The following is a 22111-nucleotide window of genomic DNA, read 5'->3' as shown; positions in this document are numbered from 1 at the left end:
CGGAGCTTATTATCTCGGGCTTTAAGCGGTTTCAGAGAAGAAGTTGAAAATGTTTAAAAGTTAACGCACGACGGACGAAAACGGAACGTCTTCGGAGTTTACTCAGGGACCTAAAAAGACGTACGTCTCCGCCAAAGTGTTCTTTTTGTTCTGGCAATAGTAGAATGTGTTCCCCGTTAAATCCGAATCTTAACTGTAAAGGCAGAAAGTTATTAATTTATCAAACATTATTGTTCAAATTTAGAAGTATATATTTGTGAGAAAACAGAATATACAATATTTTATCAAGATTTACTTACCTTATATCGTAATGAAATGAAGGATATGGAGAGTATTCAATATTTAACATAACATATGAACAACATTTATTAAAATTTTAAATGTAATATATGGTTAAGGTTTAGACCAAGCATGAGACGTCCCTTGCTACTCGTTCATTTTACAGTGTCAAGAAAACAAACTGTTCTATAAAATATTACTATGTACAGTCTGTTAAGCCCATCTGGAACTTTGGTGAACGAATAATAGGCACTGGTAGGTTAGATCCTGATACAAATTAGAACTGCATGGCGTTTTTCATGACGTGCGCCATCATCTTAAACAAATCAGACCACGCTTCCTCCAATTCAGTGTTCCATTGATCCTGCAGTGCCGGCTGCATTGCCCAAATAAACTGCGGACCAATTAACTGTAGCAAAGAAGAGAAAAGTACATATTTAAAATGAATTCAATATGACTTTAAAGCCTTGCGACATACCTCTTCGGGCTCTTTGCAGTTAGAAATTATCTTTTCTTTTGGCATCATACAATTTATTGGTATTTATTAATCTCAGCGAGATGTCGTAGGGACTAAAATATTTGGTCGGACGTCCACTACATCTCAGTCCACTTCCACACAACTTGATTAGGGATTTTTTGCTCAGATTTCGACCGGTTGTTTCAATCAATACGGGCTGAAATGAATTATCTGCTCGCTTCAATTTTTTTCCTTTGAACATCCCTCTAAGTCTCTATCACGATAAAACTTTCCTTTCTTACCTTTTAAATGTTTAAATCCAACAAAATATAAAGTTGTTTATTTTTCCTCTGTAATGTCCAATTCATTTAAACCTCCGATGTTCAAGAGTTCCAAAATAGTCTGCTTTGAATAATTCGTACTATAGTTCATTCCTATAGGAAATAGTAGTAGAACGAATAATTCAAAGCAGACTATTGTGGAACTCTTCAACATCGGAGGTTTAAATGAATTGGACACTACAGAGGAAAAATAAACAACTTTATATTTTGTTGGATTTAAACATTTTAAAGGTAAGCAAGGAAAGTTTTATCGTGATAGAGACTTAAAGGGATGTTCAAAGGAAAAAGTTGAAGCGAGCAGATAATTCATTTCAGCCCGTATTGATTGAAACAACCGGTCGAAATCTGAGCAAAAAATCCCTAATCAAGTTGTGTGGAAGTGGACTGAGATGTCGTAGTGGACGTCCGACCAAATATTTTAGTCCCTACGACATCTCGCTGAGATTAGGTATTTATTAGAACATTAAATTTCTGTTTTTAGTGTTTATTTTATCTGAACATGGGAACATTTAGTTCTTCGCTCCATAGTGTGAAATATAAAAGATGAAAAGCCTTCGAAATGAGGAAAAATTTACCAACAGTTAGTTTACTAAGCAATATCAACCCATTATACATCAACTGACAAGGATTCATATTTATGGGCAGCACATACCCATAGCAGTAGCTTAGTGGGGGCTTGCTTTTTGTACGGGAGGTTACAGGTTCGATTCTCAAATTCGGTCCTGCGTCAAACTTTAACATAAAACAAGGGTAGTGATCGACTGCTGAACACGATTCATAAAAGGAATGTGTGCGCCATTTTTAGACGGGGTCACGTGACCCCGTCTTTTAGTTTACTCTCCGAGGCCTAAAAATAGAAAACGGAAGCCGTGGTGATAACACATGAATTAAATCTACGCATACGAAAGAGTGCAGAAATTGTTTCGATCAAAACATAAACATTTTGTATCAAACTGAAGAAATTGATATAAACCTTTGTCTAACTCAACTAATAAAGTATTTTGATAATTTAAAACTGAAAATATTAACTGCAAATAACACTAGTAGACAAAGTACTATCCTGCGTATTATTATGACTGTGTACGCATCCATTCTCTATCCAGAGTTGTCGTTCCCGCTACGCTCCCACATACACCTCTGTCAACGCTTGTTTTACAAGATACTTGGAAAAATTGTAAATGATTAAAAATTGTATTAATAGTCGTTTATAATTATATTTATTATAGGAAAACAATATTTATTTTAAATTTTTAAAACTTAAAAAGATTTTTTAATTAAGATTTTAATTTTTACTCCGCAAAATAGTTCCCTTAAAACTTTGAAAATAAGTCGTTTTGAGGGAATATATGTTTGAAATAAATGATAAATTATCATCTTTATCAATAATTACAACAATTAATTACTATTATAACTTCAAATTTTCACCATTTAAAATTTGTACAAGAATCTTGTACAACGAGCGTTGACAGAGGTGTAGTGAGCGTAGCGGAAGACAACTCTGGTTAGAGAATGTGTACGCATCATCCATTGTTTACTTCCGGAAAAATTATTAGTTCGTACCTGATGAAATTCGGAGCAGTTCAGAAAGGTTTCCAGACTAAGCAATTATAAAAATTTCTACTTCAAATCAAATTAAATGAAAAATGTGAATGTATATTATTCATAGTTTTATTTTTAGTATGTTAATGAAAAAATAAAGTTGTTATTAAAACTCGTAAAAAAATCACTTTTGTGAAATCTAGCATGAAGATTATTTTGACCCCGTCTTTCAGTACTGTCTCAGTACTTTGATTGTTCGTATTCTCGCAGTACCTGAAGTCCCGTATATAAAAGGGCAGGACTTATAAGTCACTGTTCAGTGTAATCAGTCGACACCGGTACAGACGGACGTAAGCTAAACAGCACTCAGTAGCGACAATAATAACGTAACACTTCGTCTAATGCAGGAAAGTAAGATACCAAAGAAACTTACAATTATAGTTGTGCAGATACACGTAATTGCAATAAAATGTAAACAACGTCAAAGGTAATGCAAGATAACCAGCACGAACACGGGTCGCCATTCCACGCCAGTACCCGTGACAATAAGGTCAGGTGTAATGAATCTGAAGACCCTGGTGTTGGTGTATCGTAGATAATGATACCGAAATGGCGTATGCCTATTTAAGAATCGTGTTCAGCTTCACCTGCATGCTTCTTTAAAGGTTGTAATACTACATAAACTTAATGAGCAGGGGATGATGACCACTTGCTCTCTTGTATTAAGTGTAAATAACAATATACGTACATTCCCCCCCCCAGCCCCCCGCATTAAATAACATTTCCGATTGTTTCTTGCCCAACAAAATTACACACGTGATTATTTATAAACCAAATGCATATAAGACGTAAATAAACTATACTTAGAAATTGTTGTTTTTCTGTTATGAATTAGAGGAACAATTGATCGGACACCTCATTTAAATGAACAAGCATTACCACTGCTCTTTGTGTCGTCATTGGAAATCATTCTTTTAATGGCTGCATGAAGTGTAAAACATTTTACTCTGCTTGAATTTGTAAGACGGATGATCAATGGCTTAGAAGGCACAACTGGGTGATCAAATGAGATCTACTCGTGACATCGCAAGGATTCCACCCTTGGGATTACAATTTACGATAACTATTACACATTTGTCGAGATTCGCCTGAGGATTTATACCAGAAGGTGTTAGCACAAGCATGAATAAAGCACTATACTGACTAACCTTTGTTCCCGATCAATATTTAATAATCATATAATGTGGGTAAAAAGTGATTTTTCTTTTGTAGTTTATACTAGTTTCACAATGGAAACAATCTAAAACTGATTTTTTGTTGTTAAACACAATTTCCTGATTTCTTTTAGATGCTTTTAGTAAGAGTAAATTAAACGATCTGCCAGAAAAAAAACATTCCAAGGGAGTTCAGATCAAGATATATACATGTACCTTGTAAAAACAAACATACATATTCCTATTCGAGTAGGTAGCGATGGATTAAAATCTACACAATATGGGTTGCTTCGATACTAAAATGGCTCCGTTTTTTACTTGAAATAATTTCGCTTGCATAATAAAATATCTCATGCTAAACTTGACCTCCCATCATTCTTGCAATGTTTGGAAGAATCTTGGGAATAATTCTTGGGAAGATTTTTAAAGATATTTTTCGACTAGGAGTGTGACCTATTTTTATCTCTTTGAAAGAAAGATCTGAACAATTTTGAATCTGCACTTTCTTAGGAAGCTTGTATATTAATTTAATACAACTCGTCATAGTCCTGTAGTTCTTAAGAAAATTATGAAAGATATCTTCTAATAAATCCATATGTATAAAATATCGACCCCATATTGTGCCACCCCATCCAACAATTTTGAATGTATACTCTTCAAGGATTTCTTTCAATCAAATTTTGTATTTTCCGGTTGATTTGAGGTGTCATTATATCCCCAATTTTTGGATGTATACCTTATCTAAGCTTTGTTCACTTAAATTTTGTACTCCGGCCAGTTGGATGTTGATGATGGCTTAAAAAATGTCATCAGTTTTCTACTTTTTCATAGTTATACACAGTAGACGGAAGGTGGGCCCTTTGTTTGAACAATCCTGAATAATCTTCTTCCAGTGGTGCTCTAGGGCAGGTCCAGTTGAAATCTGCTCAATACTGCGATACTTGTCTTTCTTTCATTTAATTTTCAATTCTTGTCAGTAATTTTAAGTTCTGTATTGCTTTACTCTAAATGCAAGATGACCTTATTTTCTGTTTGTTTGTTTTTTGTTTTGTTTAGCTCACCTGAGCTGAAAGCTCAAGTGAGCTTTTCTGATCACCCGTTGTCCGTCTGTCTGGAAACTTTTTATATTTTCAACTTCTTTCCAAGAACCACTAGACCAATTTAAACCAAACTTGGTACAAAGCAATGTTTGGATAAAGTGCATTTGAATTGTTAAAATGAAGGACCGCGTCCCCTTCCAATGGAAGATAATCAAGAAAAGAAAAAAGGGGTGGGGTCATTAAAGACATCTTCTCAGAACCACTGAACAGAAAAGCTTAAACTTATGTGGCATCCTGGGGTAGTATAAATTTTATACTAAATAAAAATCTATATAAAATTTTATACTAAATAAAAATCTTTTTCGTAAGAATCATTGGACCAGAAAAGCCGAAGCTTATGTGAAAGCATCCTGGGGTATAGTGTAGATTCTCAATTGTTCAATTCATGACCCCCGGGGGTAGGGCGGGGCCACAATAGGGAATCCAAGTTTTACATTGAAATATATTGGAAAACACTCTAAAAATCTTCTCAAGAACCATTGCACCAGAAAAGCTGAAGCTTATGTAAAAGCATCCTTGGGTAGTTTAGATTCTAAATTGTTCAAATTGTGATTGCCGAAAGGTAGGGCGTGGCCACAGTATAACAAGTGGGTAGTCTGTTAAAGAATAGAAAGGCCTAAGTTACTCAGGTGAGCGATGTGGCCAAATGACCTTTTACTTATGTCCCTATTATTGAAAATTCGGGGGTGTATATATTTTTTTGCCCAGTCCGTCCGTCTGTCTGTATATTTGTCCGAAAAACTTTAACCTTGCGCAAAACTTAAGTTGGTGATGATGTGGCTTTCATATTGCACATGTGATTCTTTGTGACAAGAACTTTCTTCAAATACCACCAAATTTGACTTTTTGATCGTTGGAGTTTGACCCACTTTTACAAAAAATTACCAAACTTAAATCTTTACTATAACTTTGGAATAGTTGATGCCAAGGCTTTTATACTTCACATGTGTATTCATTGTGACAAGACCTTTCAATTGGTACGCGTATTTTTACCCTGTCTTAAGAGTTTGACCCACTTTCAAAAAATTAAGCTTGGCCACATTTGAACACTTAGTACTAGAGCTTTCATATTTCACAGATGTATTCCTTATGACAAGACCTTCCTTTGGATAGCAACAATTTTGGCCTTGACCTTTGAGTTTGACTTTCATATGAGAAATCAGCCCTCGCCATAAGCTGCCATGCTGGAGTATCAGTGTTTCACAAACACATCTTGCTTTAATTGTTCGTTTGTTTGTCTTAAACTTCTGCAAGAATTATATTCAGTCCAAAAGGACATGTGATAAATAGTGGTAAAAAGGACCAGTACAATGTATCGAATCTTCGAATCTTGGCATTAAAATAATTTTGAAAACCTTAAAATTGAAATTCTGAAAGGTAATTCACATTTCGATTTTGTTGTTTTCCTTAGGCTGGTAAAATCTTGGCGTTGGAGTATAAGCAACTGATACTCATATGAAGACCATTTATACGTCAGCCAACTCAATTTCCTGTCAGCATGACAAACAAAGCCATCCGTCCGGATTTTTTCTTTTACATGAGTCCTTTAGAGACAGTGAACAATAAATCCCAACATATTTCCTTTAATAAGTTCAATTATGAAAATCCACAGACATGCCATTTTCACTCTCAGATCCGTCTGCATTCGGCATGTAAAACCCATAGAAATCTGTCATCGTTTTATGGAAGTTTAATTCTTGCAGCGCTTTTAAGTAATTTGGTGATGTATTTTCCAATTTACCACTCACAATACAAAAGACATTGATCTTCTATCACCATTATCATTTAATCGAAAAAAAACAGAGTTATTAACCGAAGAATCTCTAGATGCAATTTCCTATTGAGTGTTATATTTCGAACATCTTAAGACTGCATGGATTCTAGTATTAAGATAAAAAGGCTAAAAGAAAAACATAATTCCGTCTTTGTATGACAAGTCTTTCTGGAAAATGATATTCAAAAAGTGTTGATTTAGCAGAACATGATGTAAAAATCTAGACTTGTTTGACTTACACTTGTTTGTCTTAAACTTCTACAAGAATTATATTCAGTCCAAAAGGACATGTTATAAATAGTGGTAAAAAGGACCAGTACAATGTATCGAATCTTCGAATCTTGCCTATATGCACTTGCACTTTCAAAATAATTATTGTAAAAATACTGGCAGTAGTTATTTTTCTTCAATTAAACAATTTGTGTTTGTGAAACACTGATGCCCCCGTATGGCAACATAGCAAAGATTAAACTTTTCTAAAATGCAAATTTAATATAGGGTATTCTCACTGGAAAAACAATTGTGAAATATGAAAGTAGGCCAAGGTTAAAGTTTTTTCATAAGAACGGAAATCTACAAGGTCATTGGTATTCAATGAAAGGCCTTGCCACAAAAAATACATATGAAAGTATGGAAGCGTTAGCCCTAACCGTTCGGAAGTTATAGCCAAGGTTTAAAAAATTTAAAAGTAGGTCAAACTCTAAGGCCAAAGGTCTTGCTACCACATAAAAAGTCCTGTCAAAGAATTAAATATGTAAAGTATGAAAGCATTGGCCCTAACCCTTTAAATATTATGGTCAAGATTTGCTTTTTAAAAGTAGGTCAAACTCCAAGGTGAAGGTCAGAGAGTCAAAGTTCTTGGTATCCAATGAAGGGTCTTTTCACAAGGATTACACGTGAAGTATGAAAGCCCTAACCCTTACCGTTCAAAAGTTATGGCCAAGGTTAAAGTTTTTTCACAAGTACGGAAATCTCCAAGGTCAAAAGGACAAGGTTGCTGGTATCCAATGAAAGGTCTTTCAACCAGGAATACATAATCTGAAGTATAAATGTTCTGGTACATGTACATGTATCTACTGTTCAAAAGATATGGCCAAAGTAAAAGTTTAGAATTTTTGTCTAAAAGTGGGTCAAACTCTAAGGTCAAGGTCAAATTTGGTGGTACCCAAAGAAAGGTCTTGTCACAAGGAATACACTGTGAAATATCAAAGTCATAACTTCACTAAATCAAAAGTTATGGGCAAGGTAAAAGTTTTTTTGCGGAGAGACAGACGGACGGACACGACAAAAACTATATACCCCCCGAAACTTCGTTTACGGGGGCATAAAAAATGATTTAGAATACTTGTAGTCGGATCATGTGTACTATTACTAAGTTTAGTATCATTAATATTATTTTATGCTACAGCTATGAAATAGCCGGAGCATATAGTGTCACAGCTTTGCCTCCGTCATTCTGTTGTTCCGTCATAGTGATGACTTTCGGCCAATGTTCTTTGCAAGATCACGCTGATTTTTTCATATTATTAACTTTCAGATCTTTGATTTCGGTGTTGTTTTGGCCTATTTTTACCAAAGTTGTGGCCCCTATTTTTTTTGGGGGGGGGGCATGTTCCTTAATATTGGACTTAAATCAAGATGTTGAAAATAATTCACTGTTGTCTGGATTTTGTAATGTGATTTAGCTTACCTGTGCCAAAGGCTCAATATACGGAGATACAGTATTCACGACAAGCTCAATAGTCCATTTAACATTACAAAATAGGAGCAGAGCAAACTTGGACCTCCAAAAAATCAGAGGTGGGATCAGGTGTCATGGAGAAGTGAGCATCCCCTGCCGATCGGTCGTGTGCTCCCCGTCATGATCGGGAAATAACGAAAAATCCATCGACAATTCTGTGTGCATATAACTGCCTAATAATTAATATGAAATAAGTGTCGGCATTTGACTCGATGATAAATTGTATTTGCTGACAAGGTCATTGTATCGACCACAGAACTTAAGAAATGATTAAATGAGACTATTATTACACTTGCTTAACTAACTTTTTTGGTAATATTTACCTCTTCTTAGAAATTGTTCATACGTAGAGCATGCCCATGGTACATGTTGCTGCATAATGGCGATTGAAAAGTTGAAGTCATCACCTTTATCATAGAGCTTGGTTGTTAGATTACCATTAACGTCTTTTTCAAGTAAAATATCCAAGTATGAAACAGATGTGTCAGACTTTGTGTGGTATATATTGGATAAAGAAACTTCATAAGAATCCTTACAAACAAAGATACATTGAGAGTTCCAGTAAATTTTCAACCAAGCTTCTTTCTATACTCCTATCTAAGATATTGACAGTAGTGAAGGAAAAACTTCAAGAGTACTGTGCAACAATACATTCAAGAAGTGGTTTGAATCAGATGTGGATACTCAACAGCTGAAAAACTTACGACTTTTCAACTTTATACACAACCATTTTCCATGATAAATTAAAGTCCAGGCTTTTTGATATCATTGACAGCTGTTTTTTTTTTCAATAAAATTGAACTCGTAAACGTACTTACTTGGTCATTGATCATTTGCAAAATTATTTTGTTAAAACACATTCTGATTGTACACACATGTACTCTGAAATTGACATCAGAAAGATGCTTGAGTTTCTGATTGACAATATCTAATATTTGGAGACCAGTGTTCCAACAATCTATTGGAATTCCCTTGGGTACCAATTGTGCTCCGTTATTAACAGACCTATTTTTGAATTCGTATGAAGCAGAATTTGTGCAAAATCTTATGCATAAGAAAAAACACTTGCTGTGGCCTTCAACTCAACATTTAGATATATCGACGACGTATTGTCAATTAACAATGGTAATTTCCATTCCTATGTCGATACGATATATCCCGGTGAGCTTGAGATAAAAGATACCACAGAGTCTGACACATCTGTTTCATTCTTGTATATTTTATTTGAAAACGACGTTTACGGTAATCTAACAACCAAGCTTTATGATAAACGTGATGATCCCGTTGAGCTTGAGATAAAAGATAACCACAGAGTCTGACACATCTGTTTCATACTTGGATATTTTACTTGAAAAAGACGTTAATGGTAATCTTACAACCAAGCTCTATGATTAACGTGATGATTTTAACTTTTATTATATCATCAACTTCCCTTACTTATGCAGCAATATACCTTCATCACCTGTATACGGCGTTTATATATCTCAGTTGATTCGATACGCAAGAACATGCTCTACGTAAGATCAATTTTTTAAAACGAGGTAAATTATTGACAAACAAGTTGATGAAACAAGAACATCAGCAGTCTCGTTTAAAGTCATCATTTCTTAAGTTCTTTGGTCGATACAATGACCTTGCCAGCAGATACAATTTATCATTGAGTCAAATGCTGACTTACGTTTTTAATACTAATTGTTAGTCCATTATTTATACACTGAACTGACGATGGATTTTTCCGATCATGATAAGGAGCAAACGGCGGGTGTGAGCGGTCAGCAGGGGATGCTCACTCCTCCATGGCTCCTGATCGCACCTCTGATGTTTTAGAGGTCCGTGTTTGCTCTGCTCCTATTTTGCATTTTTTATGGACTTTGATATTGAATACTGTTCGTTTTTTCCATATCCTTCATTCAAGCTCACCGGGATATACATGTATCGTTTCGACATAAAAATGGAAATGACCATTCATTGACAATATGTCGTTGATATTTCAAAATGTTGAGTTGAAGGCCACAGCTAGTGTTTTCTTATTTTATTAGATTTTTTAAGTACATATATACGGTTTTGGACATATTTGCATTATTTGAATACAAAAATAGGTCTGTGTGCTTATAACAGGGCGCAGAGTCTGTGTTAATCTGTCGTCGTTAAATTTTTATATCTTTTTCAACAGAACAACCGGGCCAATTTTAACAAATGTGGCACAGAGTATGTTTAGATAATGAAGGGTCACGCCCTCTTTCAATATGAAATAATAAAGACAGATTAAAATTAGATGGGAGCATCTTAAACAAGAGGCTTATGGGCCACATCGCTCGCCTGAGTAACTTTGCCCATTCTGTTATTTAACATATTTTCCTCTTAGTAATACCTATTTTGACCTTGCCCAATCCCCAGGGGTCATGAATCGAACAATTTAGAATCTACACTACCCCAAAATGCTTCCACATAAGTTTCTGGCCAAAAGATTCTTGAAAAGAAGAGTTTTAAGATTTTTCATGTAACTTCATTTTAAAACTTGGATTCCCTATTGTGGCCCCCACCCTACCCCCGGGGGTCATGATTTGAACAATTGAGAATCTACACTATACCCCTGAATGCTTTCACATAAGCTTCGGCTTTTCTGGTCCAATGATTCTTACGAAAAAGATTTTTTAGATTTTTCCTATATTTTTCGATGTAAAACTTAGATTCCTTATTGTGGCCCCGCCCTCATGATTTGAACAATATAAAATTTACACTACCCCAGGATGCCACATAAGTTTCAGCTTTTCCGGCCAGTGGTTCTTGAGAAGATTTCTTTAATGACCCCACCCCTTTTTTTCTTTTCTTGATTATCTCCCCTTGGAAGGGGACGCAGTCCTTCATTTTAACAATTAAACTTCACTTTATCCAAACATTGCTTTGTACCAAGTTTGGTTTAAATTGGTCCAGTGGTTCTTGGGAAGAAGTTGAAAGTGTAAAAAGTTTACAAACGGACGCACGAACAACAGGTCATCAGAAAAGCTCACTTTAGCCTTTAGCTCAGGTCAGCTAAAAATCTTTTCAAGAATCAGTCGGTCAAGTATTGGGGGTTCTACTTCAGAACAGGAAAGCCACTATGGGTCTTATCAATAACAGGAAAGCCACGATCAGTAATATCTAAATGGAATGGAAGCATTCATATGTACGCGAGTTGTTCGAAAAGTTCGTGGACTAGCGCCATAAAATTAAAACTGCTGAAGATACATCAATGATTTTTTTAACGTTTAATCAGCATCTTTTTTATTAATATAATTAACTTTACATCATTAATTATCTTTTTTAATAAATTGATTTTTTTTTAAAGCAACGGTTAATGTCTAGGCGGCGAAACCTCGAAGATTACGTTTTTTCTACCTAAGTATAACTGATCATGAGAAAAAACTTTTTTTAATATGAGCATTTGTCATCCAAAAATGCCATTAATTCACCCATGCGGTACTACAATATTATACCGTAAAATTTGCAATTTTAGCCCCATTCTGTAAGTTCTATGAAATTTCATAGTACACTTTATATGAAATGTCCAAACAATTTATGAGTTGTAGTGACATCAGAATGAGGGTTGGGTTTTTTTTTCTAACATGCTATAAGTTTCACCCCTGTAAAAAAAAAAAATGGAATATACCTAGGAAATACTTAACCATTGAAAAATAAAATGCATTCAAAGTACATTTTTTTTAAATATCAAGAGAGATTAAAGAGACGAGAAATGTAAAAGTAAAAATAAGATCGTTCAAAGTTTGTCACGTAGAAAAGTGACATTGATCATGCGTGATAGATGTGGAACGCCTACAAGCAAATATGCTGTTATAATTAAGTTGAAATCTTTCACCATGTATAGATCTATTTACAATATCATATGCATTGAAATTTAGCTATTCAAGACATTTTTATATAAACAGGACGATTTTTAATCTTTACTTAACTCCAAGGAATCTCATCAAGATAAGTATATTAGGTAACAATGGCGTCATGCAACTAAATGGCGACTGCGCCGGGTGAACAAATAATGTCTTTATTTCATGATATTTAAGGTATCAAGCTGAAATTTTCACCATTTTTCTAACTTTTGTTGTTTTATGTTCCTTAAAAATTTTGTAAGCATAAACTTCATAGTAATAATTTTTATCGCAGCTGTCTTGAAACTTTTCGTATTTTAGATTCAAGGCTGTTAAAATTATGACCCTTTGGAATTTGGTATGACTACTATGGGTGATCCAAGTTTCCATGATAAAAGAATTTAATCTTTTTTAAAAATATCTTACCGAATCGCTTGTAAGAATCACTATTTATACGCAGCTAAAGAAGTCTGGTATAGATAATTCATTCCAGAAAATACTGATATTTTATTTTGTGACATTTCAACCTTAAAATTTTTTATATTATTAAGTATTTAAAACATGCATATCCTAGGTTATTCGTGTGTCACACTGACAGATTTTCTTCTCGAAATATTGCTCGAATTACAAGTTTATCACTTAGAAGCACGTCTGGAATAAAATAAATCAATGGGAATTAAACATGTAATAAATGTAATGTTCTGCGATATCGATGCTGGCTCGATTCTGCTCACTGTTTAGTCCTATCTAGCTAAATAACTTAAATAAGCCTTTCATTTGTTAAGATGTTGCGCTCAGTGATAAGTACCTTTAGAGTAAGGAAGGCTTAATCAGTCAAGTCTGATTCTGTGAACACCTACCATTTTAATAACTTCGTTATCTGGCCTCCGCCTTGCAAATTAACATTACATGGTATTAAACGCATTTACACATGTATATACCATTGTTTGAATGACACTAAATTTTATGATTGGTCAGTTCATCTAGCTTTTGTTTGTTTCTCATATTTTAAATTTCACTGGTCAAGGGTATCGGATGTTTCAGTCCAACATCTTACTCATTAATTAAGACAAAAGCAACAAGAGATATTTGTGAAACACTTATCCCCCCAATAATTGAATTTTTTTAATTTAAATAATAAAATTATAAAGGGCCAAGCCTCCTACTATGGGGAGATAACTAAGACAACAATATGACAGGATTACTAATTCTTCCATCAAGAAACACTTGATCAGACAATATGAAACTTACGTACACGCTTCCTGAGGTATTGTAGATTTTAAACTGTTAAAATAAGGGCTCCAAGGGTGTAGGTTGGGGTCAAAATAGGGGATAAAAGTTTTACATGGAAATATATAGGAAAATATTCCACTGTTTTTTTGTTTCCAACCTTTTTATATAGATTCTAAATCGTTCAAATCGTGGTCTCTAGATATATAATAGACAACAATAAAGAATCACAGTTTTTGCATTGACTGAAGAGAAACGTCTCTATTCAAGAACCTCTAGGCCAAAAATGATGAAATTTGAATTGATTAAGACATGTCCTCTGGTAGTTAGGTGGGGCCATAATAGGGGATCAAAGATTTACATTGAATAGGAAAATATTTATAAATTCTCAAAAACCGAAACGAACGTAATTCAGGTGAGCGGTGTGTCTAACAGATCTCTTAATCTAAGATGTAGTTTTAGGGCCTCTTTTACAACATATTATGTTTGTAAAAATAATTTTGCGTTTTTTAAAACTATAACATATATATGTAGTTGTAACAAAGACCAGCAAAAATCGGACAGAATGCGCTATATATCAATGAAATGTAAATTGATTGCAGATAGTTTGCAACTGGCTTATAATTTATTATATGCAAGGGCATATCTATACGTGATCCTCAGAAACTTCCATTTTACAGCCATAAAAAAGATTAATTTTTTTTTGCAAATTATCTGTACAATATGAATATAACGCGATTTGTCGGAAAGACAGTGTCGTTTAGGATAATAATGACTTGGTAATTGCAAAGCTATCCCATTAGAGTTCTCATTTTAGATGTTTAACATTCGGTAACGGAAGATTCTGACAGGATTTTCATTTAGTCCGCTCAGGCTGCAAAATAAATATTGATGGGTTAAGCTTGTCTTCGGAGGAAACAGCGTTCATCATCTGTAATGCTGCTCTCCTTCTTCAAGAGACCTCGCTCTACATACATTTACGAAAAAAAGATGGCGATTTTGCAAGCTACATTCTCTTGTTTAGAGATAAACAAGTGAAGCCCAAGATAAGTTGAAGAACACCTTGTCCAACTGATAGATTTCTCACATTTTTTTCAAAACAAAACCTGTATTTTATCACAGATATCGGTATATAGTGTTTTGACACGTCGCTTATTTCCCCCGAATTTTCTTGCTTTTTTAAGAGGTTTGTTACATAAATATACTGCAGAAACAATTCAATCTATGCTTAAAGATGTTCTTTTTTGTTTGATTATATCATTTGCAGGCATGATAGATAGATTGTATACAAGGATTTTTAACTTCATATCATATCAGTAATACAAGGAATGTAGAATTCTATTTGATGTACTGGTTACAAATCCGGGGGAAAAAACACAGTAATGCATTAATTTTAAACATTTAGGAATAGGATAAATAAGATTTCAGTGAAAGAAAATGCTCTGTTTGTCAACAAAGTCATTGACTTCTACTATACCATTTATTATCAAAATATAAATATGAATAGTAAGAAATTTGCTCGTACACGTGTTCACCAAGTCGGCCATATCTACTTACGTCAACATAATCCACTTTGGCGCTGTACATCACGTGTCTTGTCCCCAAGTCATGCAGCATTTCTTCCATTTTTTTAGGTTCATTGATTCTTGCCAGGCATTTTTCAACTGTTCCCATAACCCTCAATGCATGCTCTCTAAGTTGTGAACTGTGCCGGAGATCGTCTTGTGACAAACCTTTGAATGGCATGAACACGTCTTGAACATCCGGATGTGTTTCGAACAACCTACAATATTCATTTTAGTTTACGAAGCATATAAGATTAATATATTTCAAATTACATAGGTTATACCTAGGTGTCACAGTGTTGTAAAGATATTGTTTTTAATCATTGCAATAATTATGTTTGCTTTAATATTATGACTTACATTATACAGAACTGTATGGTAAAACGATATAAACACGTCTAGACAAGTACATCCATCTGTAAGATTGATCATAATTAACTGATTTCTATGTAGGCCTACCATTAAATATAACTTTATTACTGCATTTCTTGAGCAATACTAGAATCACACTATACATCAACATGTAGCAGTTCTTTGTTTTTAATCTGTAAATATTAAATATCATGAAAAATATACTTTAGAGAGCAAAAACTACAGTACTCGCTGCAATTCTTCATTGCATAGCGATCACTATTGTTTAATACTGCATTGCGTAATACGCATTGAGATGCCGTGTTATTCAAATACATAATGCATAAAATTTATCCTCAAAAAAAGAGTAATTTGTAAATATTGAACAGACCGGCAAAAGTATTTCTTAGGAAAAGACCTAGAAGTTCTGTCAAAAACAAAAACCTTTTCAAAATAGAAGAGAAATGGAAATTCCAGCAATGTCAAAGAAAGCGAATATTAAGTTTCTTTTGAGTTAAGTATTTTTTTTCTTGATGTCATGGTTTTTGTCCAATTCAATCCAAGGAAGGGTTATTACTCTATTTCGTGGGATCTAAATTAAAGATGTGAATTCGATGTTAAACGTTACAAATTGTCTTTGTCTTGCAGGCATGGATTTTGATTGAAGTACAAAAACAATTTTCTTTAGGTTCGGTTGCAACTTTTATCATTAGTCCTCGAAGGAATAGAATGTAGCTTCTACATCTAAATAGGCGTAATTTTTGTTCCTTCTCCTGTAGCAGTCAATGGATGATATTTACTGGCTACACAATTAAGTTTTTTGTAGACGTGCTAGACCAGTAATGTTCAGAATATTTCTTTCACACTTTATTAAGTTTCTGAGAGACTTGCAGTAATTCCTATACTGTAGACGCCACAAAGACTCCTTTTATTCATTATAAAAGGAATATATATTACATGTAAATCTACCGGGATTTCAAAATATTGCTAGTATTGGTAAAACAGATTGAAAAAAGTCCTCATCAGAACTTCAAGATTTAAGCTTCAAATGTGTATTTACATGCATTAACAAGACTTTCATCAAGAGGCCCATGGACCATATGCACATTACAATTCTACGTTTCTATTCTATACGTTAAACACATTTTCTTTTTCTTTACACCACCACTGTCAAATAATACGGAGTCTTATGTGCCAGGGAATCAATTGCTTATTTCCACACAACATTACAACATAAATACATAGACATTTCCCCAGGGACCAGTCCTAGTCAGAAATAAATGTGAAGAATGAACGAATTTGATAAATTATATATAAAACCACAATGAAGTATACTTTGCTGCATAGTTCTCCTGATATCATAATTGTCACTTTCTGATCCTTTTTTTCCGCATACGAATACATGTAGGTGTAAGTACTTGTTATCGAGTTTAGCTGTACATACTGATAACTGCTTTTCTTAGAGGGCATATTTTCAGATTTTACATTGTAGTACGTTTCCTTTCTGACTGGTGGGCGTCCGTGTTGCTTGCAATTTACAAAAATTGTACCGGTAAATAGCTAAATACAGGGTTTATGTGAATAATCCGTCATAAGGAAAGCTACTGCAATGTATTGGTAAAAGCATACTTTGTTTCAATCAGTTTCTGTCACGAAGATCTTTGATACGAACTTGCTGGTTTAATGACAATGATAACACATCGCTAGAGAAATGTTTCTTTATCATCCCATATCTGAAACGTATGTGGAAGCATCCTTGAGTATATACGTAGTATAGATTCTAAAAAAAATGAGTTTTTTTGAATTGTTCAAATCATGATAATTTAGTTCCCCCTGTTTCCGAGTAGGGCAATATAAAAATTCTAACCTTTCTGCATCCGGAATTATTGGGTTTTTAATTTTATCTTCTGAGTATTAAAAAAATGAGTTCTATATGGGTTTTTTATCTATCAAATATACTTATGAAAATCTAAAAAAAAAAAACACAGTAAAAAAATAAAAGGTTCACAATTTTGTTGAAAATATTTCTTCAAGGTTGTTTGAAAATAATTATAAAAGACATGTTGTTTCCCAGCCCCCTTTTATGAGTATAATGGCAAAGTGCAAGGTGTAATCTTGCATTATGTAAAATCACAGGTGCTTGGGTATGGGACCCCTTCCGTGTTCCGTACTCCTAGGGTTCTTATACTTTTTTTGATAAAAATATTTTCCTATGACATATTCACAAAGTATTACTACTAAAAAAATCCGTAAAACTTTGTCAGAAGAGAGTATGTGAAATCTGGGCATCACCTCCTTTACATTATATAAAAAAACCTATATCAAAGTATTCCAAAGAGAGAGCTGTAATCAAAGCAAAAGGATACGTAACGAAATACTAGTAGCTTTAGGTAAATGTGTATTATTGTTTGCCTGCTATTCAAGTTTTGCTTTGCAACAGGATAGTCCATCATTTAACTACGGCGGCCATTTTGGGAACTAAATTATGGCCAACTACTGTATATCTATCAAATATACTTAAGAAAACCTGAGGGAAAAAAAAACACAGTAAAAAAATAAAAGGTTCACAAATGGTACCCCAGCCCCCTATATGAGTATAATGGCAAAGTGCAAGGTGTAATCTTGCAAGCACCTGTGTGTAAAATAAAAAATATTTTCCAATGACATATTCACAAAGTATTACTGTAAAAGTTCCATAAAGTTTTAGGGGCGTCTGCGTGTGTAAAATGAGATTCTGTAAAAGTGCTATTGACAAATGGTGACAACAACAACCCTCCTTTTCCTCTTGTTGAGTATTAATGCAAGACTTCTTTATTATATTCGCCTGTAATTCAAATATTAAGATCTAAGGATTGTTTTATGCTATCAACGACTGCGACACAGGTTCATCTCATGCCTTTTCTCCACATACGATTACGAGCCCGCGATCTATAAGCATCAACTGTTAGCTAGACCTCCGTTCTAACCATTCCAGTTACTGATAGAACATCTGTTACAATACAGAAGTTAGCTCATTTTGGTAAACTTACAAAAAAAACTTCAAAAAAGTAGAGATTAACAATTATGTTGAAAAATTGTGTCAAAGAATGTAGAAAACTACTGCACTATCAAATTTTGTTTTTCTTCCTTTTGTGTGTGTATGCAACAATTATGTTAGAGATAAAGTCTTCAGTGCTGATAAATTGTAGAATATTTTATTCATAATTAAAAATTGAACTTCAATTACTCAAAGGAAAGTTAAAGTTTAGATTTAATTCAATTTTGTTCAATAAAGGAAGTTTTTCTAGGTTTATCGTTCCTTTTAAATTCGTCAAAATGCAGGCAAACCAATACATATACATTTTAAGTTCAACACTGAATAAAAACAATAACTTTGCAAGAATAAGGCATAAGGAATTAAATAAAATAATAATTGATATCTTTGATTTATGTCCCACTTCCACAAAACTTTTATATAAATCTATTCATTATATAGATATGAATTTATCGTCAATAATGTTATTTTTTGGGCATGAAAAAGAATTTATTTTATGACACAACGCATTATAATTCAGACATTATCAAATATTTTCTTGCGTACATGTCTGGTAATGTTAAGGTTAATTTTGTTGACAATCGAATAAAGTTTGTGTTTCTTACTGCATGGCTTAAAACTGATATGCAACTGATTAGAGTTTGTGTGTGCATAAAAGCTGTGGGTTTTTTCCACTCATCATCTTCCCTTTTCAATAAATTTGTGATTTACTCAAACAGATGGAACATGCATTTTGCATTATAATTTTTGTTTCTTGGAGACTTTTAAAGAGAGCACTATGGGAATAAAATCCAAGTTTTATTTTTCTACGAAAACAAACAATTAAACAAAAACCTTGAAAGATGATGGTTGGTGAGTATAGCACCAATGTAATTTTCATTTGAAATTAAGACGACTTCATAAATTTGCGAATTATATGGATTTATTTATTTCTTGAATAAAAAGGAGAAAATCCACAAGTTCTCAGATCAAGCAAAAAAACATCAAAATATATCAAAATTTAAATACCGGTAGAGACCTACTCCTTTTAAAAAAAATGCTTTGAATTAATTTTTATTAAAATAGAAACTCTCATTAAGGATGGATGAACTCGCAAAGAGTATACAATTTATATATATTAACCTTATTAAGAGCTTTCTTTGTTGCAAGAAAATAAATGTGTCTGGTCTGTTATCTTTTAGTTTAGTAAATAGTTTTTGGCAACTTCTGAGTAGCTGTAACAACAGTTTAAAATCAACTTGAGATCACTCTAAAACGTAGATTCTGGTAAACAAGCTTGTCTCTTTCTATCATTCTCGCCATCAAACGAAATGTGTCACAAACGCAATGATACAGAAATCCTGTTAAAACAACGTTTTATGCTGCATTTTCCTTGTAGCAAATTGTTTCGCTTGATGACCCCATAGTGTGCATTTGTTTTCCTTGTAACGAACTTTTACACGTCTAATATCCTTAGAACCATCATGCTAACATCAAAGGAATATGGACAGCAAAGTCAAAGAACAATATATAATTAGTAATATAAGAACATGGTTGAACAGTGGGAACGTTCATAAAAAAGGCTTCAAACACCCCGTGTTCAACGCAAATATTTATGATCAGTAAATCTGTCCAATAACTAATTATGTTTAGATCAATACTGGCTTATAGGTGACTAGGAGGAAAGCCGCCACATTTTGACTTATTTTCAGGATGAGTATTCTTAGCTTTGGATTGCTCGTCTTTGCATAATGTTGTATAAAATAATCGAACTTTGCAACTAAATACATAGTAAACCTGAATGCATTTCAAGGGATTTTGTTGTATTTGGGAGGTATAATACATATAATACTGGGATATCATTGGCACTGAGGTGGAGAAAAATATTTGATCTTTGTAAAATCTTTGTAATTCTATATCCTTTACGACTTTAAATTAATATCCCTTATCCTTTCTTTTTAATTAAGAGGCATGTCTAAGATGACTAAGTATTTTCCAAAAACGACTGTCATTTTTCTGTTTGAAGCATACACTGAACTCAGAGCATTAATATCAAGCAATTATTTTCCCTCAAGATAATAACTTGAAAACGAAAAAAAAACCCTTTCAATTTAATAACTGGATTTCTACACGTTCACATTTTGTAAGAAGTTACAAGCCTTATGAAGGCGACCAGATTTGAAGATTTTATGTACAAAAGTGAAAAATACCAGAACTTTCAACAAATAATTTATAATTTATTCATTATACATTGATAACTTTTAAAAAGAAATAGATTTTAAAAAAATAATTTATCACAGGTTTTTCAAATAAAATAAAGTTCTAAAAATGCATTACCTCATAAACATGACAACGCCTACTTTTGACATATCTTCCTGTATTTTTTGCCAGGATTGCATGATCAGCTCCTTTTGTCTCTCCGTTAGGTTGGGTATTGGAGGGACAGGGTCCCGGCTGTGGAAGGGCGAACCGTTTGCTGATTCCTCGTTGGTCTTCAAGTAAGTTTTTCTTTTCGATGATGAAATTTCAAGTCCTTGTCGCAAGGCCTCCTTTCTTCGTTTTTTGGCATTTATACAACCCATGGTTTTCAAAAAGTCTTTAACTTGCTTTTCAAACTTTTCCCGCTATGTCATTGTTTTTAAACCTTCTAGATTGAAATCAGTTGATGTACAGAATGATGTCCAAAGTTTGGACTGTCAAACCCCCTGTTAACACATGACCATCAATTTATATTACGAACTCACGAATATTCCATGCGTATGGTATATTAATACTCGTAGAAACCAATTATAATGGTAAAATCAGCGAGCAGCCGCATTGAATCGCTGTGGTGCCATGATCAATATGCCGGTATGTCGCCTTCTTAACTGAACAAGAAATGGTTCCACTGTGAATAGCAGCAGTACAGCTACGTCTAATGATAGGTGTATACAAAGCTGGATAGGCTGGTCAGGTGGTTCCTAGACAGCATTCTGTTCTCCATTAATTTCTTTAACTTATGGTTAATATAAACAGGTTGAAAGTAATCTCGAGTTTGAAGAAACGGTGTAGATATTCATTGCTCTTAGTGATTTTCTACAGATATATTGTTAGAAAGATGTTGGCCAAGATTTCAGATAAGCATGACAGGGTGTGTATACTCTTCACAAATTTAACACGTTTTTATTGTTATTTAACAGGGCTTTTAATATATTCTTAGAATTTCTCATTTTCAGCAACACATCCATGCACGCATTATCTGTTCGTCTTGAGATGATTTATGTTTTGACATTTACAAATCATAAGGTAGGCTCTGTTTTCCTATGATATGGGTGATTTATCGTTTGGAGTTGTCATCGTCTGTTTAACATGTACGAGATCTGCAATTAAACGAGATATACCAGTATGTCTCGCCACGTGTCTAGAAAACAAGAAATTTAATTACTACTATATAGATGTACATATAGCTGGTTTTGCGTGATTAAAATGGAGAAAACAATTCTTTTTTAACTTCAAATACTGAAATAATTTATTATCGAAGATTTTTCTGTTAACATAATGTAATTGTAATCCAATTTATTTTTACAGTTGGAACAATAGATGTGAAATACTGATGACCAATATGACAGCATTTGGCGAAGTCAAGTCAAAGTCCAAGTCCAAGG

The 22111-nt window shown here is 33.6% G+C and overlaps 1 protein-coding gene across 1 annotated transcript; it reads right to left on the bottom strand.

Moving 5' to 3' along the window:
• Window positions 1-341: 341 nt before the first annotated feature.
• Window positions 342-21515, bottom strand: LOC134260685 (neuroglobin-like). The gene is made up of 3 exons (XM_062743230.1): window positions 20805-21515; window positions 15096-15321; window positions 342-688 (listed from the first exon to the last, which is right to left on the bottom strand). Exons 1-3 carry the CDS (start codon window positions 21047-21049, stop codon window positions 557-559), a joined length of 603 nt encoding a protein of 200 aa, XP_062599214.1. The 5' UTR covers window positions 21050-21515; the 3' UTR covers window positions 342-556.
• Window positions 21516-22111: the final 596 nt, after the last annotated feature.

The sequence above is a fragment of the Saccostrea cucullata genome, unplaced genomic scaffold (genome assembly GCF_032062105.1).
Source record: "Saccostrea cucullata isolate Sc308-1 unplaced genomic scaffold, CSIRO_AGI_Scuc_v1 ctg1675, whole genome shotgun sequence".
Taxonomy (NCBI): domain Eukaryota; kingdom Metazoa; phylum Mollusca; class Bivalvia; order Ostreida; family Ostreidae; genus Saccostrea; species Saccostrea cuccullata.
The sequence above is the reverse complement of the archived record's forward strand: the minus strand, read 5'-3'. Positions and strand labels throughout refer to the sequence as shown.

What these genes read in the sequence shown, in the direction of transcription:
- LOC134260685 (XM_062743230.1), bottom strand. Translation starts at nt 21,049, where the DNA reads ATGGGTTGTATAAATGCCAAAAAACGAAGAAAGGAGGCCTTGCGACAA. An exon ending in GGCGTTGTCATGTTTATGAG is followed by an intron (nt 15,322 to 20,804) that starts GTAATGCATTTT and finishes TGAATATTGTAG; the next exon opens with GTTGTTCGAAACACATCCGG. An exon ending in CCAAAGTGGATTATGTTGAC is followed by an intron (nt 689 to 15,095) that starts GTAAGTAGATAT and finishes TCTTTGCTACAG; the next exon opens with TTAATTGGTCCGCAGTTTAT.